This window comes from Caretta caretta, chromosome 1 (assembly GCF_965140235.1).
Source record: "Caretta caretta isolate rCarCar2 chromosome 1, rCarCar1.hap1, whole genome shotgun sequence".
NCBI lineage: Eukaryota > Metazoa > Chordata > Testudines > Cheloniidae > Caretta > Caretta caretta.
The window spans coordinates 160,002,958-160,022,329 of NC_134206.1; the positions used below are offsets into that span (position 1 = coordinate 160,002,958).

General features: G+C 41.5%; 1 protein-coding gene across 1 annotated transcript in view; it reads right to left on the reverse strand.

The window, feature by feature from the left end:
* LOC125643514 (interferon-induced GTP-binding protein Mx1) overlaps positions 1-12,440 on the reverse strand; it is a 29,554-nt gene extending 17,114 nt beyond the window's left edge. The window contains exons 1-5 of the mRNA XM_048866242.2: positions 12,350-12,440; positions 9,055-9,806; positions 6,696-6,888; positions 2,046-2,183; positions 587-741 (exon numbers count right to left, since the gene is read on the reverse strand). Of these exons, the coding sequence (XP_048722199.2) occupies positions 587-741; positions 2,046-2,183; positions 6,696-6,888; positions 9,055-9,720 (1,152 nt within the window). The 5' untranslated portion in view covers positions 9,721-9,806; positions 12,350-12,440. The remainder of the gene's footprint in view (positions 1-586; positions 742-2,045; positions 2,184-6,695; positions 6,889-9,054; positions 9,807-12,349) is intronic.
* Between the last annotated feature and the right edge of the window lie 6,932 nt (positions 12,441-19,372).

Here is a 19,372-nt window from a genome sequence, read left to right on the forward strand (position 1 = left end):
GTTTGTCTTTTCCTTACTATACACCATAGTCCTCAGTTGTAGAAGAATACACTAGACAGAGATTTATTTAATTATGAGACTTTCTTTTGCTGAATTTCGTCTGTAGGGCTGACCAGCATGTGTTTCATTCTAAGTGACCATCACTCTTCTTTTCAGCACTTCCTCCACCAACAACTGTCCTGTCTGTTGCCTACAACATCTTTAATTCTGGTTGTGAGACAAGTTAACTGTATAGAACACTATTGTCTGGATCAGTGGTGGGCAACCTGCAGCCCATCAAGGTAATCTACTGGGGGGCCGCGAGACAGTTTGTGTACGTTGACTGTCCACAGCTTCCAGGGGCCATGGTTCACCGTTCCCAGCCAATGGGAGCTGTGGGAAGCAGTGGCCAGCACATCCCTGCGGAGAACTGTGGCCACTGGGAGCTGCGGGCAGCCCTGCCTGCGGATTACCCTGATGGGCTGCAGGTTGCCAACCACTGGTCTAGATCCTCCAGCAAAACCTTCTGTTTAAGATAATTTGTTCATTAGATCTCCACTAATGTAACTTAACTGTTTCCTAGCTCAGAACATGTATGTTGCATTACCTGTTCTCCAATGTCTTGTGGCTGATTCCCTACAGCCACCCTCGCAATCCCTGGAAGATCAATCAGTGTCAGATCTGGAACATTCGGAGAGCGAATTTCGAGGGAAATTAATTCCTGGCTAATGCCCACTCCTTCACCAGCGATTGCATCCTGGGCTACAAAGGAGGAAAGGGAAAGACAAGAAAAGCAAACTTTAGAAACGCCTAATGGGAATTTCAGATTAGAACATATCAGAATTGGAAAGCTCCTATTGTCCCCTGGCATTTCTTTTTTTTAAATGAAAGGCATTTTGGGACCCAATCCTCCCCACACAAAATCCCATGGAAATCAATGGGGCATGATTGGACTCCTTTTAAGGATTTGAGCCTTAATAAAAATTGAAGAATACACTATGAATTAAACTTTCAGAAATCTCAGTGTAGAAAAATCAAATACATGGAGATGTTTTAATAAAAATAATAACATAGTGATACAATAAAATACTTAGCATTTACACAATTGGCTCCTCATCTCCAAAATGCTGGACATGCATTAGTTAATCCTTGACAGCCTTGCAAGGTAGCAAAGGATTATTATACACATTCTATAAATGGATGAAGTGAGGCATAGAGATTAAGTGACCTGTCCAAGGTCATATAGCAAATCAGTGGCAGAGTCATGAACAGAATGGAAGGATATTGAGTGCCAGTACTCTGCTTTAACCATCAGACCACACTGTCTAAATCAAACACCACCTCACAGAAGCTGGCTAGAATGTGCAACTGATTTGTTAATTCAACATAACACCACCATTTTATAGCTCTGTATTGCTGCTATTTCTTGCTATCAAAGTAAATAATTTCTCATGAGAAACCTTCAGACGCATAATTAGCTTATTTGACTTTTATGTCACTTACCTCGCTACCGTACCAGTTTTTTAAAAATTATTTCTTGAAAACCTCAGAGAATAAATATATATGTAAAAACAAACAATGTTATGACCAATAACAATGTAGGTAACTACGCAAGCTAAGCCAAGGACAATCAAACCTTAAGCTTCAGGGCATAAACTGTTAGCCCTTGGGGTAGAAGAGGTGTTTTCTCCCATCATGTGGAACACTGAACAACTAGCTAGTGCCATGTGAGTACAATACATGTTTTCTTTTTGTCTTCCCCTAGAATACTAGGAATTCGTCAAAGCCAAGTGCAGAATGATGACTTAGATACACTATGGCCTGAGCTGGTCTGAAAACTCCTGGAGCAAATCACTTTTGATGTAAAATGCTGCAACGCCGCTGAGATCAGCTGAGTCGTGCTGCTTTATTCCAGCTGGGAATGTGGCTCCCTGTGTTCCTGGCATTCTCAGCAGTTATGATGCAGGGTGTTAATTTGGGAAATGTTATGCTGCCTAACAGGATGGAATAAAGGATGAAAAGGAGGATTTGATGAATTAAATCAGAATGCAATAAATAACACTTACCTTTTCTTATTTCTTTTTCCACCACTGAGGGATGGTGGAGCTCTTCATCTATATCCCAGTAACTAATTTTCCCTTTCCATTCCTGCTGAGGAGCCAGTTTTTTCAGTTTGAGCACTAAGGGACATCTGGTAACAATACCTGCAGTTGTCCATAAAGAGAGTTAATTCTGTTAACGAACATCCTTTTGAATGGGTACAGAGCACACCACAGAATGTAGCTTTTCCTACAGTATGCAGAAGACTGCCCAAAGCTTTCAGTGTGTTCACACAGCTCACACACCTTGGAATATCTGAGAGTTGGGAAAGCATGCTGGGCATTGGTAGGGCAGTGAGGAAAACTATCATCCCATTTGTATGCCGCACTGTGCAGTGACCATATTTTAAAAATTTATTCTGTCTTGAAAGATTTCACATTTGTTTGAAAGCTATTTCATAAAGTTAAAATGGGTAATGGAAACCAGTAATATATATCTGAAGAGAGAGGAAACTTTAAAGGTGTGTGTATGCTCGATGCTTTGTACCTTTAAAATAGCTGTTCAGAATGATATCCCGAAGACAGAATTGTACCCTGATCCGGTTCGATAGTAGGGATATCATTCTGTATTGCATAGGCTTGTTTAAATATTCTGTAGATGTATTAATTTCTATAGATTTTTAAGAGTTATTTCTATAGAACCCTGTTAGGAGTGCTAGTGATAATGTAGGATTCAGGCCTGTATTTTTACTTGAGATAGTATTTTGGGTTTTGCTTGCCTGTTTGATTTTTTGATACACATACATTCTTACTAATATGTGTGAACAAAGGACAAAGACACTGCGTGTGTTACTTCTGCCTAGCTAGATGGGTTTGTTAGCACAATGGGAACAGATAAGAGCAGTTAAAGTGTTACTGGGCGTGATGGGAATATAATATATGAGCATACTCTTGAAGACTGACACAACTCTTATCTCAGGGCAAGGTCAAGCAACAAATCAGGAAGGGCAAGGGAGGATTGGGGGGAAGATAAAACACTAAAAGGCCAGACAAATGCCTGCCCTTGACCATAGCACATCCTCACTCCTTACCCCTCCCTTGGGGTACAAAGGAGGTTGGACAAAGACTCCAGACCCATGACCCCCTGTTAGAATCATAGAATCATAGAATATCAGGGTTGGAAGGGACCTCAGGAGGTCATCTAGTCCAATCCCCTGCTCAAAGCAGGACAAATCCCCAACTAAATCATCCCAGCCAGGGCTTTGTCAAGCCTGACCTTAAAAACCCCAAAGGAAGGAGATTCCACCACCTCCCTAGGTAACACATTCCAGTACTTCCCCACCTTCCTAGTGAAAAAGTTTTTCCTAATATCCAACCTAAACCTCCCCCACTGCAATTTGAGACCATTACTCCTCGTTCTGTCATCAGCTACCACAGAGAACAGTCTAGAGCCATCCTCTTTGGAACCCCCTTTCAGGTAGTTGAAAGCAGCTATCAAATCCCCCCTCATTCTTCTCTTCCGCAGACTAAACAATACCAGTTCCCTCAGCCTCTCCTCATAAGTCATGTGTTCCAGTCCCCTAATCATTTTTGTTGCCCTCCGCTGGACTCTTTCCAATTTTTCAACATCCTTCTTGTAGTGTGGGGCCCAAAACTGGACACAGTACTCCAGATGAGGCCTCACCAATGTCGAATAGAGGGGAACGATCACGTCCCTCGATCTGCTGGCAATGCCCCTACGTATACATCCTAAAATGCCATTAGCCTTCTTGGCAACAAGGGCACACTGTTGACTCATATCCAGCTTCTCGTCCACTGTAACCCCTAGGTCCTTTTCTGCAGAATTGCTGCCGAGCCATTCGGTCTGTAGTCTGTAGCGGTGCATGGATTCTTCCGTCCTAAGTGCAGGACTCTGCACTTGTCCTTTTTGAACCTCATCAGATTTCTTTTGGCCCAATCCTCTAATTTGTCTAGGGCCCTCTGTATCCTATCCCTACCCTCCAGTGTATCTACCTCTCCTCCCAGTTTAGTGTCATCTGCAAACTTGCTGAGGGTGCAATCCACACCATCCTCCAGATCATTTATGAAGATATTGAACAAAACTGGACCGAGGACTGACCCTTGGGGCACTCCACTTGATACCAGCTGCCAACTAGACACGGAGCCATTGATCACTACCCTTTGAGCCCAACAATCTAGCCAACTTTCTATCCACCTTATAGTCCATTCATCCAGCCCATACTTCTTTAACTTGCTGGCAAGAATACTGTGGGAGACCGTGTCAAAAGCTTTGCTAAAGTCAAGGAACAACACGTCCACTGCTTTCCCCTCATCCAGAGAGCCAGTGATCTCGTCATAGAAGGCAATTAGATTGGATCTGTTGGATCATATTAAAGAAGTTCTGTATTAAAATCACAAATGAGTTTGATTCCCCATAGTTTAAATTCCAGGGTATTACTAATTAAGAGGTCTCTTGGTTTTTGGTACTGTTTCTCTCCCTCTATGTGTGAAACTTGCAAGCTGCTAATTGTGTTAGTACATCCTAAAACAGAGTCTGTTCTCAAAACAATAGTTTGTAATAACAGAAACAGCACAGAGAGACTCCCCGCCCTTTTGTTGTATTTATCTCGCTTTGTTAACAATTGTGATTAAAATAGAGATAGAGGATGTATGTGGATGGATGCCTGATGTGGATAATAACTGAATGATCAGGGAAGTGCCAGCCTAAGAATCCAGTGTCCATCTGCTGAAGTGGAAACAACCAGAGGACCCCCAGAGGGCAGACTGGAATCCAGCCAACAGCCTCAAGGATGGGAGAACCGAAGAACAAGGTAACAGGAAGAGCAACCAAACTTGACAGATACAAAAAAGGAGGAGACTTCCACTCTGGCCTACCTCACACAAAGAACGTGTGAAGGTGAAGCAAGGACGCGGAAGAGTGCTCTGCAATTACTTTGGTTTACCTGCCTTGTCCCTGGCAGTTCTTCTGTTGATGGACAGAATAAAGTTGTAGAATTGATCAATGAAATTGTTTTTAATTGTTCACTTTATTAATATAACTTCATAAGGAAAGTTTTATGAATGAAACAACATTCATTCATAAAACTGGTTACCCCAATAAACTGGCTAATTGAGTTTCACTTTCAATCCAATTGCTGCTTAAATCGCTGAAACTCCTGCTCACTGTTTGTCATTCATTATACTTTCTATATTGTAACTTCTGCTCACTGTTTGCCCTTCCTTACACGTGTCCATATTGTAACTCAAACTCCATTTTAACTTGTGCCAAACTCCATTTTAAAATGCTCACTCCATTCTGTAAAAGCTTGCTGCATTATTTTTGCAAAACCCTGCTGTAATCTTATTAGTTTAGTTTAGATGTGTGAATGAGGTATGGATGGATGATGGAATCAACCTCCAGCCCAGCCTGTCCTGATGAAATAAAGTGTAAACGCCCAATGGCTGAAGATGCAGACAACAGCCCTGACAAAGTAAGAGGAGTCCACCCTCAAAAGAAAAGAACAAAAGTACAATTGAAGAAACATCAAAGCCAGGTCCTAGGCTGAAAGTCATGTCTGCAATTGACGGGTGATCAATCACACCAGACCCAGTGACACAGCAAGACCTATAGACTCTGGATTCAAACTAAAGCCTACGAAAAGGATGGGTGAGATGGAAGACTTTGGAGGGTAGCATTCTGCTACCAACATGGAAGGGCATCGGTGCATGCCCAACAGAGACCGAGCTCTTCCTTGTGCCCGGCTTTCCTGGCCAGTTAGCGTCCACAAGCTACGAACCCAAGCCACGAACTCAAGCTACATTCAGGACTGGTAACTATACAGCAGCTGCAGAACCTGTGTGTGTGTATGAAGGAACATGTGAATTAATGTGAAACTGAATGAAATGTTATAGCTATAACTGACTGCCTACTACAATTCTTTTTGTATTCACAGTAAATGTGACATTTTGTCTTATCCCCTTTAATAAGAGCCTGCTGGTTTTTATTTTATTGGTATAACGAAGTGGCTTAGAATAACAACACCTTTTGCCGAGCTTTAACATGGTGTTTTTCGTAAATACTTGGAACACAATGCATGCGTCTCCTGTTTAGACACAACACTAGAAGATCTTTTGCATGCCCATACTGCTGCCTGGGTCATGAGAGCAGCAGGTAGATGTCCTCCTGTGCCAGCACAGGGTTCTCTGGAACAAAGGTTGCTATTATCTGGCTAAGGAGCAGTTGATTCCCTTTCAGAGGTTTCACTCCACACAATTACCTCTGCTGAATATAAAGTCAACATTGAAACAAAACATTTCGATGTTATTGAATCTAAATGTTTCAATTGACCCAAAATAACATTTTCAAAAGTTGTTTCACAATTAAGTCTGAAATATGACATTTTATTCCCCTACGGAATGAAAGCAAATTTCAAAATAGTGGAATTTCCCACAAAAGGGATATTCCAGTTGCCGCACAGTTCTTATCATAACAGTGTTTTCTGTATGATGGGATGAGGAAAATACAAATTCTTTTGGGTTGTATCAGGGATGAATCTAAACCCAACTTTCAGTGTCACCAAACTGACATGAATTACAGAATATCAGATAGAAACACACCACTGCGACTCGGGGAAGAGTCCGATTTCTGAGATGAGAAGCTGAAAGGTAAATTCTTACCACTGCCTCTAGGGAGAGCAACTCCGGACAGGGCTTCTAGAACCGAGCTTTTTCCAGAACTCTGGTCTCCAATCACTGCAATTGCTGGCAAAGCCAGGTCCTTTTCTACTCCAAGCGCTCTCAGGGAATCAATGAGATCAATACAGGGGCGGATTTTCTCCTCATATTGGTTGTACAAGGTGTGTTCTGCGTTCTGTAAGAAAAACGTTACATTTCATTTGAGCTCATTTCACAGAATCAGGCAAAGTTAAACATGTCTGTGCCATAAATGATGTACATCATCAGCAAACTGTCCTTCACCCCACCATACCACTAGCTTTGTACTGTGAGCTACAAGCCTTCTGTAGTATTCTTGACAAGGTAAACACGTTTCTGTAAATTCAGCAAAATTTAGCTAATTTGCACCAATGGCTGAAATATCCATTGTAAATTACTGTATTTTATAAATTAGCAAGTGAATACACAATAAGAAAAGCAAGAACACCACCCCATCAAATATCCTTTCTTCAGTTATTTTTGGTAACTGCAGTTTTTTCTTGTATTAATTTATAATGCATCATAATGTGCTAGTTTATGTATTGCGGTATATGTCGTTAAATACTGAAGGTCTTAGTAATAAGAAACCTCAGTACGTTATCCCTATTAAATCACTGTTGTGTGCTCTGGAGAAATATATAGTTTGTATGTGAGTCAGAATGTGCAAAGATAAGTGAGAATCATAGAATATCAGGGTTGGAAGGGACCTCAGGAGGTCATCTAGTCCAACCCCCTGCTCAAAGCAGGACCAATCCCCAATTTTTGCCCCAGATCCCTAAATGGCCCCCTCAAGGATTGAACTCACAACCAGGATTGAACTCACAACCTTTAGCAGGCCAATGCTCAAACCACTGACCTATCCCTCTCCCCAGGTTCTGCTGTAATTTCTTTATGGGTTAACAGCTGGTCAATAGCTTTTAGATTATTATGTTGATCCTTCCCCTACCTCCTCCCTTCCAGGGCAGGATATTGTGCCCAGGGAAAGAATGAATACACCTGATTTTTTTAAAAAAGGTGATTACTTGATGTCACTTGTTTCATGTACCACCTGCTTTGTAATAACACACGAGGACTCCACTTTTATTAAACAAAACTGGCTGTTTACTAGAGCAGTTATTTACCGTGCTGTTCCAACTACATCTTAGTGTCCCTGACTGCGCATACAGACTGACTTCCTGCAGCCTCCTCCAAATTCTTCCCTCAGGCAACCTCTCTCCAGGTCTCAAGCGGGTTGCTGCACTTAAGGTAGCCATGTTATTTTGAGAAAACTAGTATTTTATGAAAAAAAATGAGGAGGACTTCTGGCACCATAGAGACTAACAAATTTATTTGGGCTTTTCAATAAGCCCATAAGTTTTCATGGGCTTAAACCCACTTCGTCAGATGCCCAAATAAAGGTGTTAGTCTCTAAGGTGCCACAAGGACTCCTTGTTCTTTTTGCTGATACAGACTAACACAGCTACCACTCTGAAACCTGTCAGTATTTTATGATTTAACAGGTGAGGCAGCTTCCTATCTTAATCTAAAATTTGGTATCTGTGTATGGAGATAAAAAGCTAAATTCTTATCTTCCACCCTGAATAGAGAGCACTATTTCAGGAAATAGATATATTGAAACAAAGTGCAGAATAGCTAGGAAAGACAATACTTATCACCATGGGGAAAATATTTTTGCACCCCCTGATCATAACTGCAATGCTTATTATCTAATAACATTATTTAACTGCTTTAATAACTTTAATATAATTTTTTCAAATGTCTATTCTGATTTTCTCAGTGTTAAACATAGAATATGAAATAAGAGTCTTTGTATTTCTATCAATTTCTGTTGAAAGCACAGGAGCCTCATTTAAAGAACAAACAAAAACTCAAATCCCATTATATCTGTTTAAATTTTCTTAATATGAATATTCATTAAGATATACATTCTAGGGGAAAGTTGGAGTCAGGCTGTGGCCCTTCTATTTTCTATGCCTACATTTTTTTACACCTGGAAATGAAATACAGGGGCAAATCTTAGTAATTACACGACTGAGCACCTGGCCCCCAGTCCTGGAAATATTTACGCATGTGATTTACAAAGTACTATACCAGTCAAAGGGATTTACACATGTGCATGAAGTTCAACATGTGTGTTTGCAGGATTGGTGCCCAGACTTGCACACACAATCCCACACAGAGACAGAAAGAACTGTTTTGATCTGTGTCTGCAGATTGTGTATGCAGAAGTGAGCCCAGACCACTGAAAATTCAGCCCCAACAGCAGCTGAACATTAATCTCAGAGGAGTCAGTTTTCACTCAAATGCCAAATATCTGACCTGCCTTATTCTGTTGCTCTTGGAAACGATATAGTCCCCCTTGCTGTTTCATCTTTTCTTGATGATATTCCTCAGACTCCGCCCACTGGACTGCTGCTGCGTGTCTCCGAATCATCTCATACCAGGCTGGAGGCATGCTCTGTGCGCAAGGCTGTGGCACTGCAGTAGCTCCTTTTGACTCCGTTGGTTGCAGGCTTCTTAAAGCTTCTTTTGACTGTGCTGGGAGAGATCCTGGAAAAACTGCTTTAGTCTGCACCGGGAAATAGCCTGGAAATCCTCCTTTTGACTGGGCTGGATGTGATCCTGTAAACACGGCATTTGACTGCGTTGAGAGCAATCCTGTAAAAACGGTGTTGGTCTGTGCCGGTGCGGGCGATGTCACAAAACTGTCTTCTGACTCAGGCGGGAGTGGTACTCCAAAATCTTCTTCTGACTGAGTTGGGAATGATCCTGCAAAAACTGCTTTAGACTGTGTTGACAGCGATGCTCCAAAAGCTGCGTTTGACTGTGTGGGGGGTGCTCCTCCACAGAATCCTTGTGATTCTTTGGTCATCAAGTAAGTTCCAGGCCCTGACTGTGCCGGCATCCTACGCAGTGATGGTTTATACATTACCTGTCTGCTTCTTTGCTTGCCAGATGAAGATGCCCAGCAGCTCTGGGACTTATTCATTAAGTGTCACTGAAAAGCAAATGTCTAGTCTGGCAACTCTTCTATATTGCTCTGAAAACGATACGTGGGCGTGAGTGAATTCAGCTCTGCAATAGTAATAACAATGGAGAAAGTCAAAACCATATTGTTATTGGTTGGGCCAGATCTCTGCTAGAATCAGCTGGTGTAGTTCTTTTCAAACCAATGGATGTGTGTTGGTTTGAACCAGCTGAGGTGACCCCTTATTTGTACTGCATCACTGTGCTGAGTTGCTCCAAAAAATGCCAATTACTTTTAATGGGAGATTTTGAAACATTTTAACATTTTCCCAAATTTCCCTCAAAAATGCCCTTTTAACAATGATCAGCTCTCAAAAAATGATTTTCAATCATTTTCTTTTTCATTTAAAAAAATCAGAACATTTTGACCAAACTTGTTTTTTCCCCCATTAATGTTGAAAAAACATGTTTTCATCAACAGAATATTTCGATGGGAAAAAATGTGAGCAGCTCTACCAGTGTGATAGGGGGTATGAACAGAATGCTTCTGCCCCACAAGTGTCCTATTTAAGGCCCAGATCCTGCAAATACTCACCCCCACACTTAAATTTACTTTTGTGAGTTGGGAGTTTAGCACATTTGTATCTACAGGAATGGGGCCTAAATGGATAGTTGACAAACAGAGGTAAGGACCACAAACCAACACTCCGCTTTCCAGCCATTCCTTTTGTGGAGAGTTTCCATGAGCCTGTGGATTTAGAAAAATAACATTTCATTTTTCAAAAAGGCAAATCTGAACAACTGGTGGCTGGCTGTTTACAAGTGGACCACTCCCTTTGCTTAAAAGTGGCCCATAAAAGAACAAAAAGGGGTTGTGGCCTTTTTGCTGCATTATATAGTATTGTGAAAAGGAGAAGTGGAAGTTTACTCTATTTTTCTTTTCCTGTTTAGTTTTAATGTAGTAAAAATTCAGGTCATGTCTATCCTCTTTCTCCTGGAAGAATGTCTGGAGAAATAGGAGGTTTATGATCTCACAGTTACTAGACTGACTGAGCGAGGCAGTGATTTCCCCCCCCCCCCCATTAATGCAGTTGGTTTAAAAATGGAGGGGGCGTTTGTTTTATTAAAAACCTACTTAATTGAGATGCTTAAAAAAAGAGTAAGAAGAAAAATTCTTTAGCGGAAGTATCATAACCCTCATCCCTTTAATCAATTGCTGATCTAGACTTCCGTGTCTTCTAAAACAAGCCTATAGCAAAATGGGGAAGACTAGACTTGACATTAGTTACAGTTCTAATGCATGAAACCAGCAGGAAAAAAATAGAACTTTTTTAAGAAACAACCACCATTTAGGGTTTCTTTATACTTCATAAAGAAGAAAAAATGGTACATGCCCAATTTTATTTTTAAAGTCACCTTAAATCAACACTTTGCAGGCCTTCAGTCCAGGCCCTAGGGCAGCTAAGCTTGACTGGGTAGCAATCAGTCCCCAAATGCTCCTGAAAACACCTGTTAATCTGTGGAGATATCTCATCCAAGGGAAAATACATGGTTGAAATAGGGACAATATTTGGAAATGAAAAAAAAAAAACAAAAAAAAGAGGATTTTTTTGAAGAAATTGTCATTTTTTAACTAGCTATAGAGCTGGCTGACTTTTTTTCAAATTTTGTGAAAAAATTATATTTTCCAAAAGTATTCCACAAGTCTCTCCTCCTTTTTCCCACCCCCATTTTGTTGTTGTCGACAGGGCTGCCGGTAATAAAGGCACACATATTATTTTCCCCCAGAGCAACCTGTGCCTCCATTCATCAGTATAATGGTGGATTAATTTTTCCCTTGTTTTCCTGTATTTATCTCCCAATGTGTCATGAATCCATTCCTAAATATACATTCAATTGTACCCATTGATTTTATTGTTAGTAATGAAAATTATGCATTAATTTGCACAATTCTTTTAATATATGAACCTGACTAGAATCCTGCTCACTTTTCCATAGCTGTCTTGGAGCTGTGGTGCTGAAAGAAATAGCCAAAACTTACTTTAGTCACTAAATCAAGCAACTATTGACACTAAATGCACAGGGGGCCTGACTGTTTAGTGAGAAGATGCCATTTTCACATACCGCCTTTCCCAAACATAATTAATTCAACTTTTGTCCATCTGAAAAGTGGCACAGACTTCTGCCTGCGATATTGTTGTGATTGCCTCAGAATTATTGACTCTAAACCCCATCCTCTTTGTTATAGTTTAATTCCATGCAGCCTCCACAGGAATGAAAGTCTGACCAGACACAATGCTCACAGCACTGAAAACAATTAGACAGTTATCCAGGCTGTTAGGCTGAATTCCCGAAACAACTCCAGCCTTCTCAACACACAAACCCCTAAAAATGCATCACACTTCAGCAATTTAAAACTTTGGCTCCCAAATACATCCTCATAAAGAGGAAACGATCATATTTATTTTGTAACCTGGATAATTTTATAGGGAGAAATCCTGTGCCCCAAAACTCATTTATTCTTCTCTCTTATTTCAGATATCCTTACAGTGTCTACCAGCCTACCCACGTTTAGCTATGAAAAGAGATGAATTAAAGATACATACAAACTTCTAAATAGTTACTGAAAAGAGAAGGAGAACAATTCCTACCTGCCTTGTACTCAGCCCAACAGGAAACTATTATCCAGTACAGAATTTCTTCTTTTATCAGCAGCTCCACCCAAGATACCAGATGGAAAACAGGAGAAATGAAACTAACTCAAAAGTATACCAGTAGCATCATTATTAATTGGTTTAGCAATGCAATGCCATTTCCTTTGTCACTGACTCCACCCACATTCTCAGAGAAAATCAGGAGAAATGAAACTAACATGAAAGAAGAAAAAGAGTACATCGAATGTGAAGTGAACTGTAGCTCACAAAAACTTATGCTCAAATACATTTGTTAGTCTCTAAGGTGCCACAAGTCCTCCTTTTCTTTTTGCGGTTACAGACTAATACGGCTGCTACTCTGTAACCTGAAAGAGTTCCCTTAGCATCACCCTAAATTTGCTTCACAATGGAATGCATCATCCTTCTCTCCTATGCCTTATGTCAAGCTGTGAGATCTTTCAACAAAGAAGTGATTGAAGTTTCCAGAATCAGTGTTGCATTTACTCTCACATGTTGTATTCATAAATGGTTAATGCAACTTATATTTATAGAAGGTTGCATTAAAAAATGAATAACTAGAAGGTGGCAGGGTCTATTCAGGAGATCCAAAACTTTACAATAGTATGTACTGCCTCTCAGTCTCGCCAACCCCAAGAATTCAAAAATAATGAATCAAGTCCCCAAAAATCAAAAGATTGGCTTAAAAATCTTGAGATTTTAAAAAATAATAAATGTTGGGTTTTTGGGGGTTTTTTTTGGCCTTTGGGGTTTTTGAGCCTTTAGATTTCATGCATACAAGCTTTTCTTTGCAACCGTAAGGACTAGAAACCAACTTTAAAATGAATCTGAGGCACCTGACTCCAGGAGCTGGGGCTCTAAGAAAAACAACAAATATCATGGCGACTCATGGTATAAACGTCTCTTACTTTGTAAGTGTTGTAGTAAGGCTAAGACATGGATAACAACCCAAAGCAAAATGAATCCACACCCAAGATAAATTTCTGATCCATTCCAAAAATTAGTCTTTGTGCCCCCCCCCGCACATTCAAAAATCAATTTCCTCGACAATCCCAGTCAATTTCCCCAAACACACAAACTCAAGCCTACTCCCCCAGTCCATTGCCTCTTCAGCTTCCAGATTCTTTTGTCCTGTTGCTTTACTCTTGTGACAGTCTGAACCCCTGTGTTTACCCTTTTTACAGGACTATGATAAATTCTGTACAAAGTATGCCTTGTGAAGGATCATTTGAAAACTCATAATTTTCTGATCATTATTGTCCTGGTAAAATGTGGGGGGCAACACTGTATGTAAAGTTATGAGAGTCTACTGTATGATATTACTGAGACATATTCCAAGTCTGCAAAAATAGTCACAAACCAGGTGTCAACAAAATCAAATGGACTATTGCCTGTACAAGTGGCCAATCTTTGGCAGGTAAAAGGGTGTGAATAAGAAATCTACATCTTGGCAAAGAAACAGCTGGAGGTTCCTGTCCCCACAGAATTCCTGTCTCCTGAACTTCAGCTGGAAATGATTTTTAAAGAAAAAGGGAAGTATAAGAAAGGAGAACCGATGCCCCCAAATACTCCTCCCTTTCTCTCTGCCCAGGGCATCACCACAACCTGAAGGACAAGGAAAGTAACATGGAACTGCCGGATGCAGGGCCAGATGCTCCCCTAAGGCACAACATCTTCAGCCTAAAGCTGCCTAAAGCTGACCTTCATGTTTTCTGTAAAAAATGAAACTTTTAACCCACTTTTAACTTTTAGGCACCTTTAGAATGCTGGTGTCCTAAGTACGTGCCTCCTGTGCTAATTGGAAATTCAGCCCTGTCCACAGAGGTCCTGGCTAAAAAAAATCCAGCCAGCAAGACTGCTGAAGCACATGGTGAGAGAGAGAGAGACCCTTGTTTTGAATTCATTTAGCTTGTTAAATTAGATATTAGTTGCATTTTGCCTTTATTTTCTCGTAACCAAATCTGACTTTTATGCCTCATTACTTGTAATAACTTAAAAATCTCATTTTATGTAGTTAACAAACTTGTTTTACTGTTTTATCTAAACCAATATGTTTGGATTGACGTGTCTAGGAAAATCCATTTGAAATAATAGTTAATTTTCTATTAATGAAATGACAGACTTTATATGAGCTTGTATTGTCCAGGAGGGTGCTAGACAGTACAAGATGCACATTTCTGGGGGCAAGTCTGGGAATGGGAATTTGCTGGTGTTACTCTGCAGTGTAATTCATGAGTGGCTGGCCATAGCACTCAGACAGTATAGCTGGGAGTGTCTTACATGCTGGAAGTTGTGTGTGGGCAGACCAGGAGTGGTGGCTTTCACAGCAAAGCAGTGTAAAAAGTGCCCCAGGTTGGAGAACTGAAGGGGCACAGCTATTCATCAGTCCAGATTGTACCTTGGGTAATTTCACAACTCTCTCCATCTGTCGTCTCCTCTCCATGCAGGGTCCCTCGCTCCAGGTTCCTGCTCTACTTCCCCTTACTCCCATCCAGGCTCCCTGGCCTCCTTTCTCTTCTTTCCACACTCCCCCTAGGCCCCTACCCAAACTCCTTTTTTTCTCCCCAGGCTAATCTCCAGTTGAGGGTCCCCAGCACTAGGATCCCCAGTTGAATTCCCTCTCAGACAGAGGTACCATTTCAGATTTTTTTGGGGGGGGGGACGGACGGGACACAACTTAACTGTGATTCCAGGGCTCCTTAGACAACTGAAAACTCTAGGGGTTTTTGTTTGTTTGTTTGTTTGTCTGTTTGTTTGTTTGTTTTTTAGACAACAATTTAGAAATTAGCTGACAGGAGCACCGTATCTAATTCCTATATAAAAAGAGCGAATTAAATACATATTAGACCCACTCAGCTCTAATACTAACATTCTCATATCTTGTGCCAAATCACTTAAGGGACACTGGTTAGGTTTAAAATTTTAGTGTATATTCCTACTTTGTTACTAACTCTTGAATACAGCAATTGAAACAATTGTAGAAAAATCTAGATTACTTTCTATCACTTTTTTGCAGCTCACCAAGCTTGGAATATGATGTTTGCAAAAGTTAAATGATCTACTAGGCCAACACCCTGTGAGTTTACACTGCACCTGCCTGGACCCGTATGTGTGACTCACTACAAATAATAGAATAGAAACTGTCCTTAAACAGGAGTGAAACTGACACTTTCAAGTCACTTTCACGGTATTGCCAATCCCAAATGTTCAAAAATCATGAATCAGGCTCATCAAAAATCATGAGATTGGCCTTAAAACCATAAGATTACGTAATAATAATAGATCTGGTGTTCTTTATTTTTGCCTTCTGCTTTTTGAGCCTTTAGGGTGTATGGGGGTCACATTTGAAGCTTTCTCCATAGCCAAAAGGGCTAGATACTTCATTTTTCTTTAAGAATGAAGGCTGAAATCATCGCATACCTACTTGACTCCAGGAGCTGGGGCTTTAAGGAAAACAATAATTATGAGACTCATGACAAAATCATGAGAGTTGGCAACACGGCTTTCACTTCTATATAAAGACTAGTTACTTTCCAGAAGGCTCTTAAACACAGCACTAAAAGTGACTGAGTTGCAGTTCTCACAGGAGAATATTTACAACCCAACACCAAGAAAATTCCACATTTTAAAGCTGTCAAGGTTCCTCCCCCACTCTGAACTCTAGGGTACAGATATGGGGACCTGCATGAAAAACCTCCTAAGCTTATCTTTACCAGCTTAGGTCAAAACTTCCCCAAGGTACAAAATATTCCACCCGTTGTCCTTGGACTGGCCGCTACCACCACCAAACTAATACTGGTTACTGGGGAAGAGCTGTTTGGACGCGTCCTTCCCCCCAAAATACTTCCCAAAACCTTGCACCCCACTTCCTGGACAAGGTTTGGTAAAAAGCCTCACCAATTTGCCTAGGTGACTACAGACCCAGACCCTTGGATCTTAAGAACAATGAACAATCCTCCCAACACTTGCACCCCCCCTTTCCTGGGAAATGTTGGATAAAAAGCCTCACCAATTTGCATAGGTGACCACAGACCCAAACCCTTGGATCTGAGAACAATGAAAAAGCATTCAGTTTTCTTACAAGAAGACTTTTAATAAAAATAGAAGTAAATAGAAATAAAGAAATCCCCCCTGTAAAATCAGGATGGTAGATATCTTACAGGGTAATGAGATTCAAAAACATAGAGAACCCCTCTAGGCAAAACCTTAAGTTACAAAAAAGATACACAGACAGAAATAGTTATTCTATTCAGCACAATTCTTTTCTCAGCCATTTAAAGAAATCATAATCTAACACATACCTAGCTAGATTACCTACTAAAAGTTCTAAGACTCCATTCCTGGTCTATCCCCGGTAAAGACCAGCATATAGACAGACACAGACCCTTTGTTTCTCTCCCTCCTCCCAGCTTTTGAAAGTATCTTGTCTCCTCATTGGTCATTTTGGTCAGGTGCCAGCGAGGTTACCTTTAGCTTCTTAACCCTTTACAGGTGAGAGGAGCTTTCCCCTGGCCAGGAGGGATTTCAAAGGGGTTTACCCTTCCCTTTATATTTATGACAAAAGCTGAGAAAAAAAATGAGTCTTCTGAGGTATATTAGAGCCACTGCAGGCAGGAAAGGAAAATAAACAGGCACAGAAGTTCTGGGCAGCTCTTCCTCTTGAAAGAAAGTTGGAGGTGTGACAGCGCAATCCATATGATGTCATGAAACTATGCTAATGAGCGTGAATATAATGTAACTGGACTATGCTTCATGCAAAAGGGTATCGTTACAAAGCTGATAATCTACTGAGTGTGGTCATCCTATTTGTATAAATGTAACATTTTTGTATCTGAAACTAGAAATTTGAACTATAACTCTGAGGGCCTATTGTAGTTATGCAAAGTGTGGGCCATTAACGGTGGCTTGGAATCTTGATGGCTCCCATTAACCAGGACAATTGGTTGTAAATGGCACTGTTTACTTTTAAGTCTTCCTGTATACATGTGTGCTGGCAAGTGGGTAATGAAGTCTTACAGTGACATGTGATCATGTCACCTGAACTGGAATCCATCTTTAACCTGGGGCTTGTCCATTTAGAACATCTGTACAATGGGGATAACAGCACTGCTCTACCTCACTGAGGGGCTAGGAGAAGAAATAGGTTAGACCTTGTGAGGGGCCACATAAGTACCACAAGTAAAATGGGAACCTCTCTATACCACTGCTATCCCTTCCCTTGGTTTTAGCCCCTTTTCACCAATGCCCCTCAAATCTCTCTGTTTTCCGAATAACCTTGGCTCAGAGGGGTTGGCTGTATTTCTTCTGAGTGCCCTGTATTCTCTCTAAAACAACTACTCCTCCCCCCCACCCCGCCCCAAGGGCTTCCTGTTTTATAGGCTTGGTTTCAGATCCTTAATTTAATCTCCAGCCCATACAAGGCCTTGGGTGGGGGCCTAGATTGCCCTGCCCTAAGGCCGGCCCTTGACATAGCTGTAGTTTAAAGGACACATCTTCAGAAGACTCTAATGGAGAACAGGGTACTGGGAATTCTTGGAATGAATATTATAAGAGAGCTCAAGGAATTACTACCAGTAGGAGAAGGACCCAAGAGATGAACTGTCATGGGCAACCTAAGAAGGATGCTACACTGAAGTGGGTACTAGCCCAAGTGGAGAGACAGGGCTGTTTCCCAGGTCCCATGGGACAAATTGGTTATGTTAAGGTGGCAGGAAGACAGAATATGGTTATACCCCCCTGGAGTGAGAAATTCACTGATGGACACTACTGGGTACCAGGTGACTTTGGCGGGTTCCGAGTGCTTGTGGAGCCAATACTGGTTGGCACTAATGGACTCCTGGTTACATATGTACTTGCTAATGCCAGCAAAGGAAAAGTGCCAGTCAGGCTGTTAAGCTCAAGTGAGAAGGCCATAAAGTTGTGCTCCCAAACCAGGGTAGCAGAGGTACACTGACCCAAAGGAGTGGTTCCCTCACTGAGGATGGCCCTGGAAGAAAAAAAAGTTACTAACTTTTCATAACTGTTGTTCTCTGAGATGTGTTGCTCATGTCCATTCCATGTAAGGTGTGTGCATGCCCCTTCCAACACCAATTGGGGGTCTGTCCACCAAGCCAGGGATGACAGGATGTGCAATGGGACTGTGACCACTAGGTCCAAATCTTGCCTTCCGGGAGCATAGACCAGCTATGTCTGCAGGGGTCTGAGGCATATATGCGCATGCTGGACCACATATGTACATGTTGCCACATGTCCCAGCGACTTAAGGCATACCCGGGCTGTTGCAAGCGGGTTGGCTCTGACGTAGGTGATGAGGTCTAACATGGCTTGGAACCGAGACTCTGGCAGAAAGGCCCTGGCCTAGGTAGAATCGAGTATTGCTTCTATAAACTCTATTCACTGAACAGGGGCCTCATTTATAAGCAGATCCCGACAGGTGGCCCGCACCAGACTGATGTTGGGCTGAACCTGGGCTTGTGACCTACCTCTGACAAGACAGTTGTCAAGGTATGGGTAGATCTGCACCCCTTGACATCTCAGGTAAGCAGCCACTACCGCCATACACTTTGTGAAGACCCTCAGAGCAGACAAAAGGCTGAAGGGCAGTGCCTTGAATTGGTAATGGCATTGACCCACTAAAAATTGGAGGAATCTCTTGTGTCCGTGGAAAATAGAAATATGGAAATAGGCATCTGTTAAGTTGAGGGCGGCATACCAGTATCGTGAATCCAGAGAGGGGATATGATGGAGGCCAAGGAGACCACGCGGATCTTCAACTTCCTGAGGTATCTGTTGAAGCAACACAGGTCTAGAATGGGTCTGAGGCCCCCTTTGACCTTTGGGATTAGGAAATATCAGGAATAAAACCCCTTTCCACATATATGTTGGGGCATTTAATTTACAGCCCCTCCCTGTAGGACAGTTTCCATTTCCTGGATGAGGAGTTGCTCGTGAGAAGGGTCCCTGAAGAGGGATGGGGAAGGGAGGTGGGAGGGAGGAAAACTA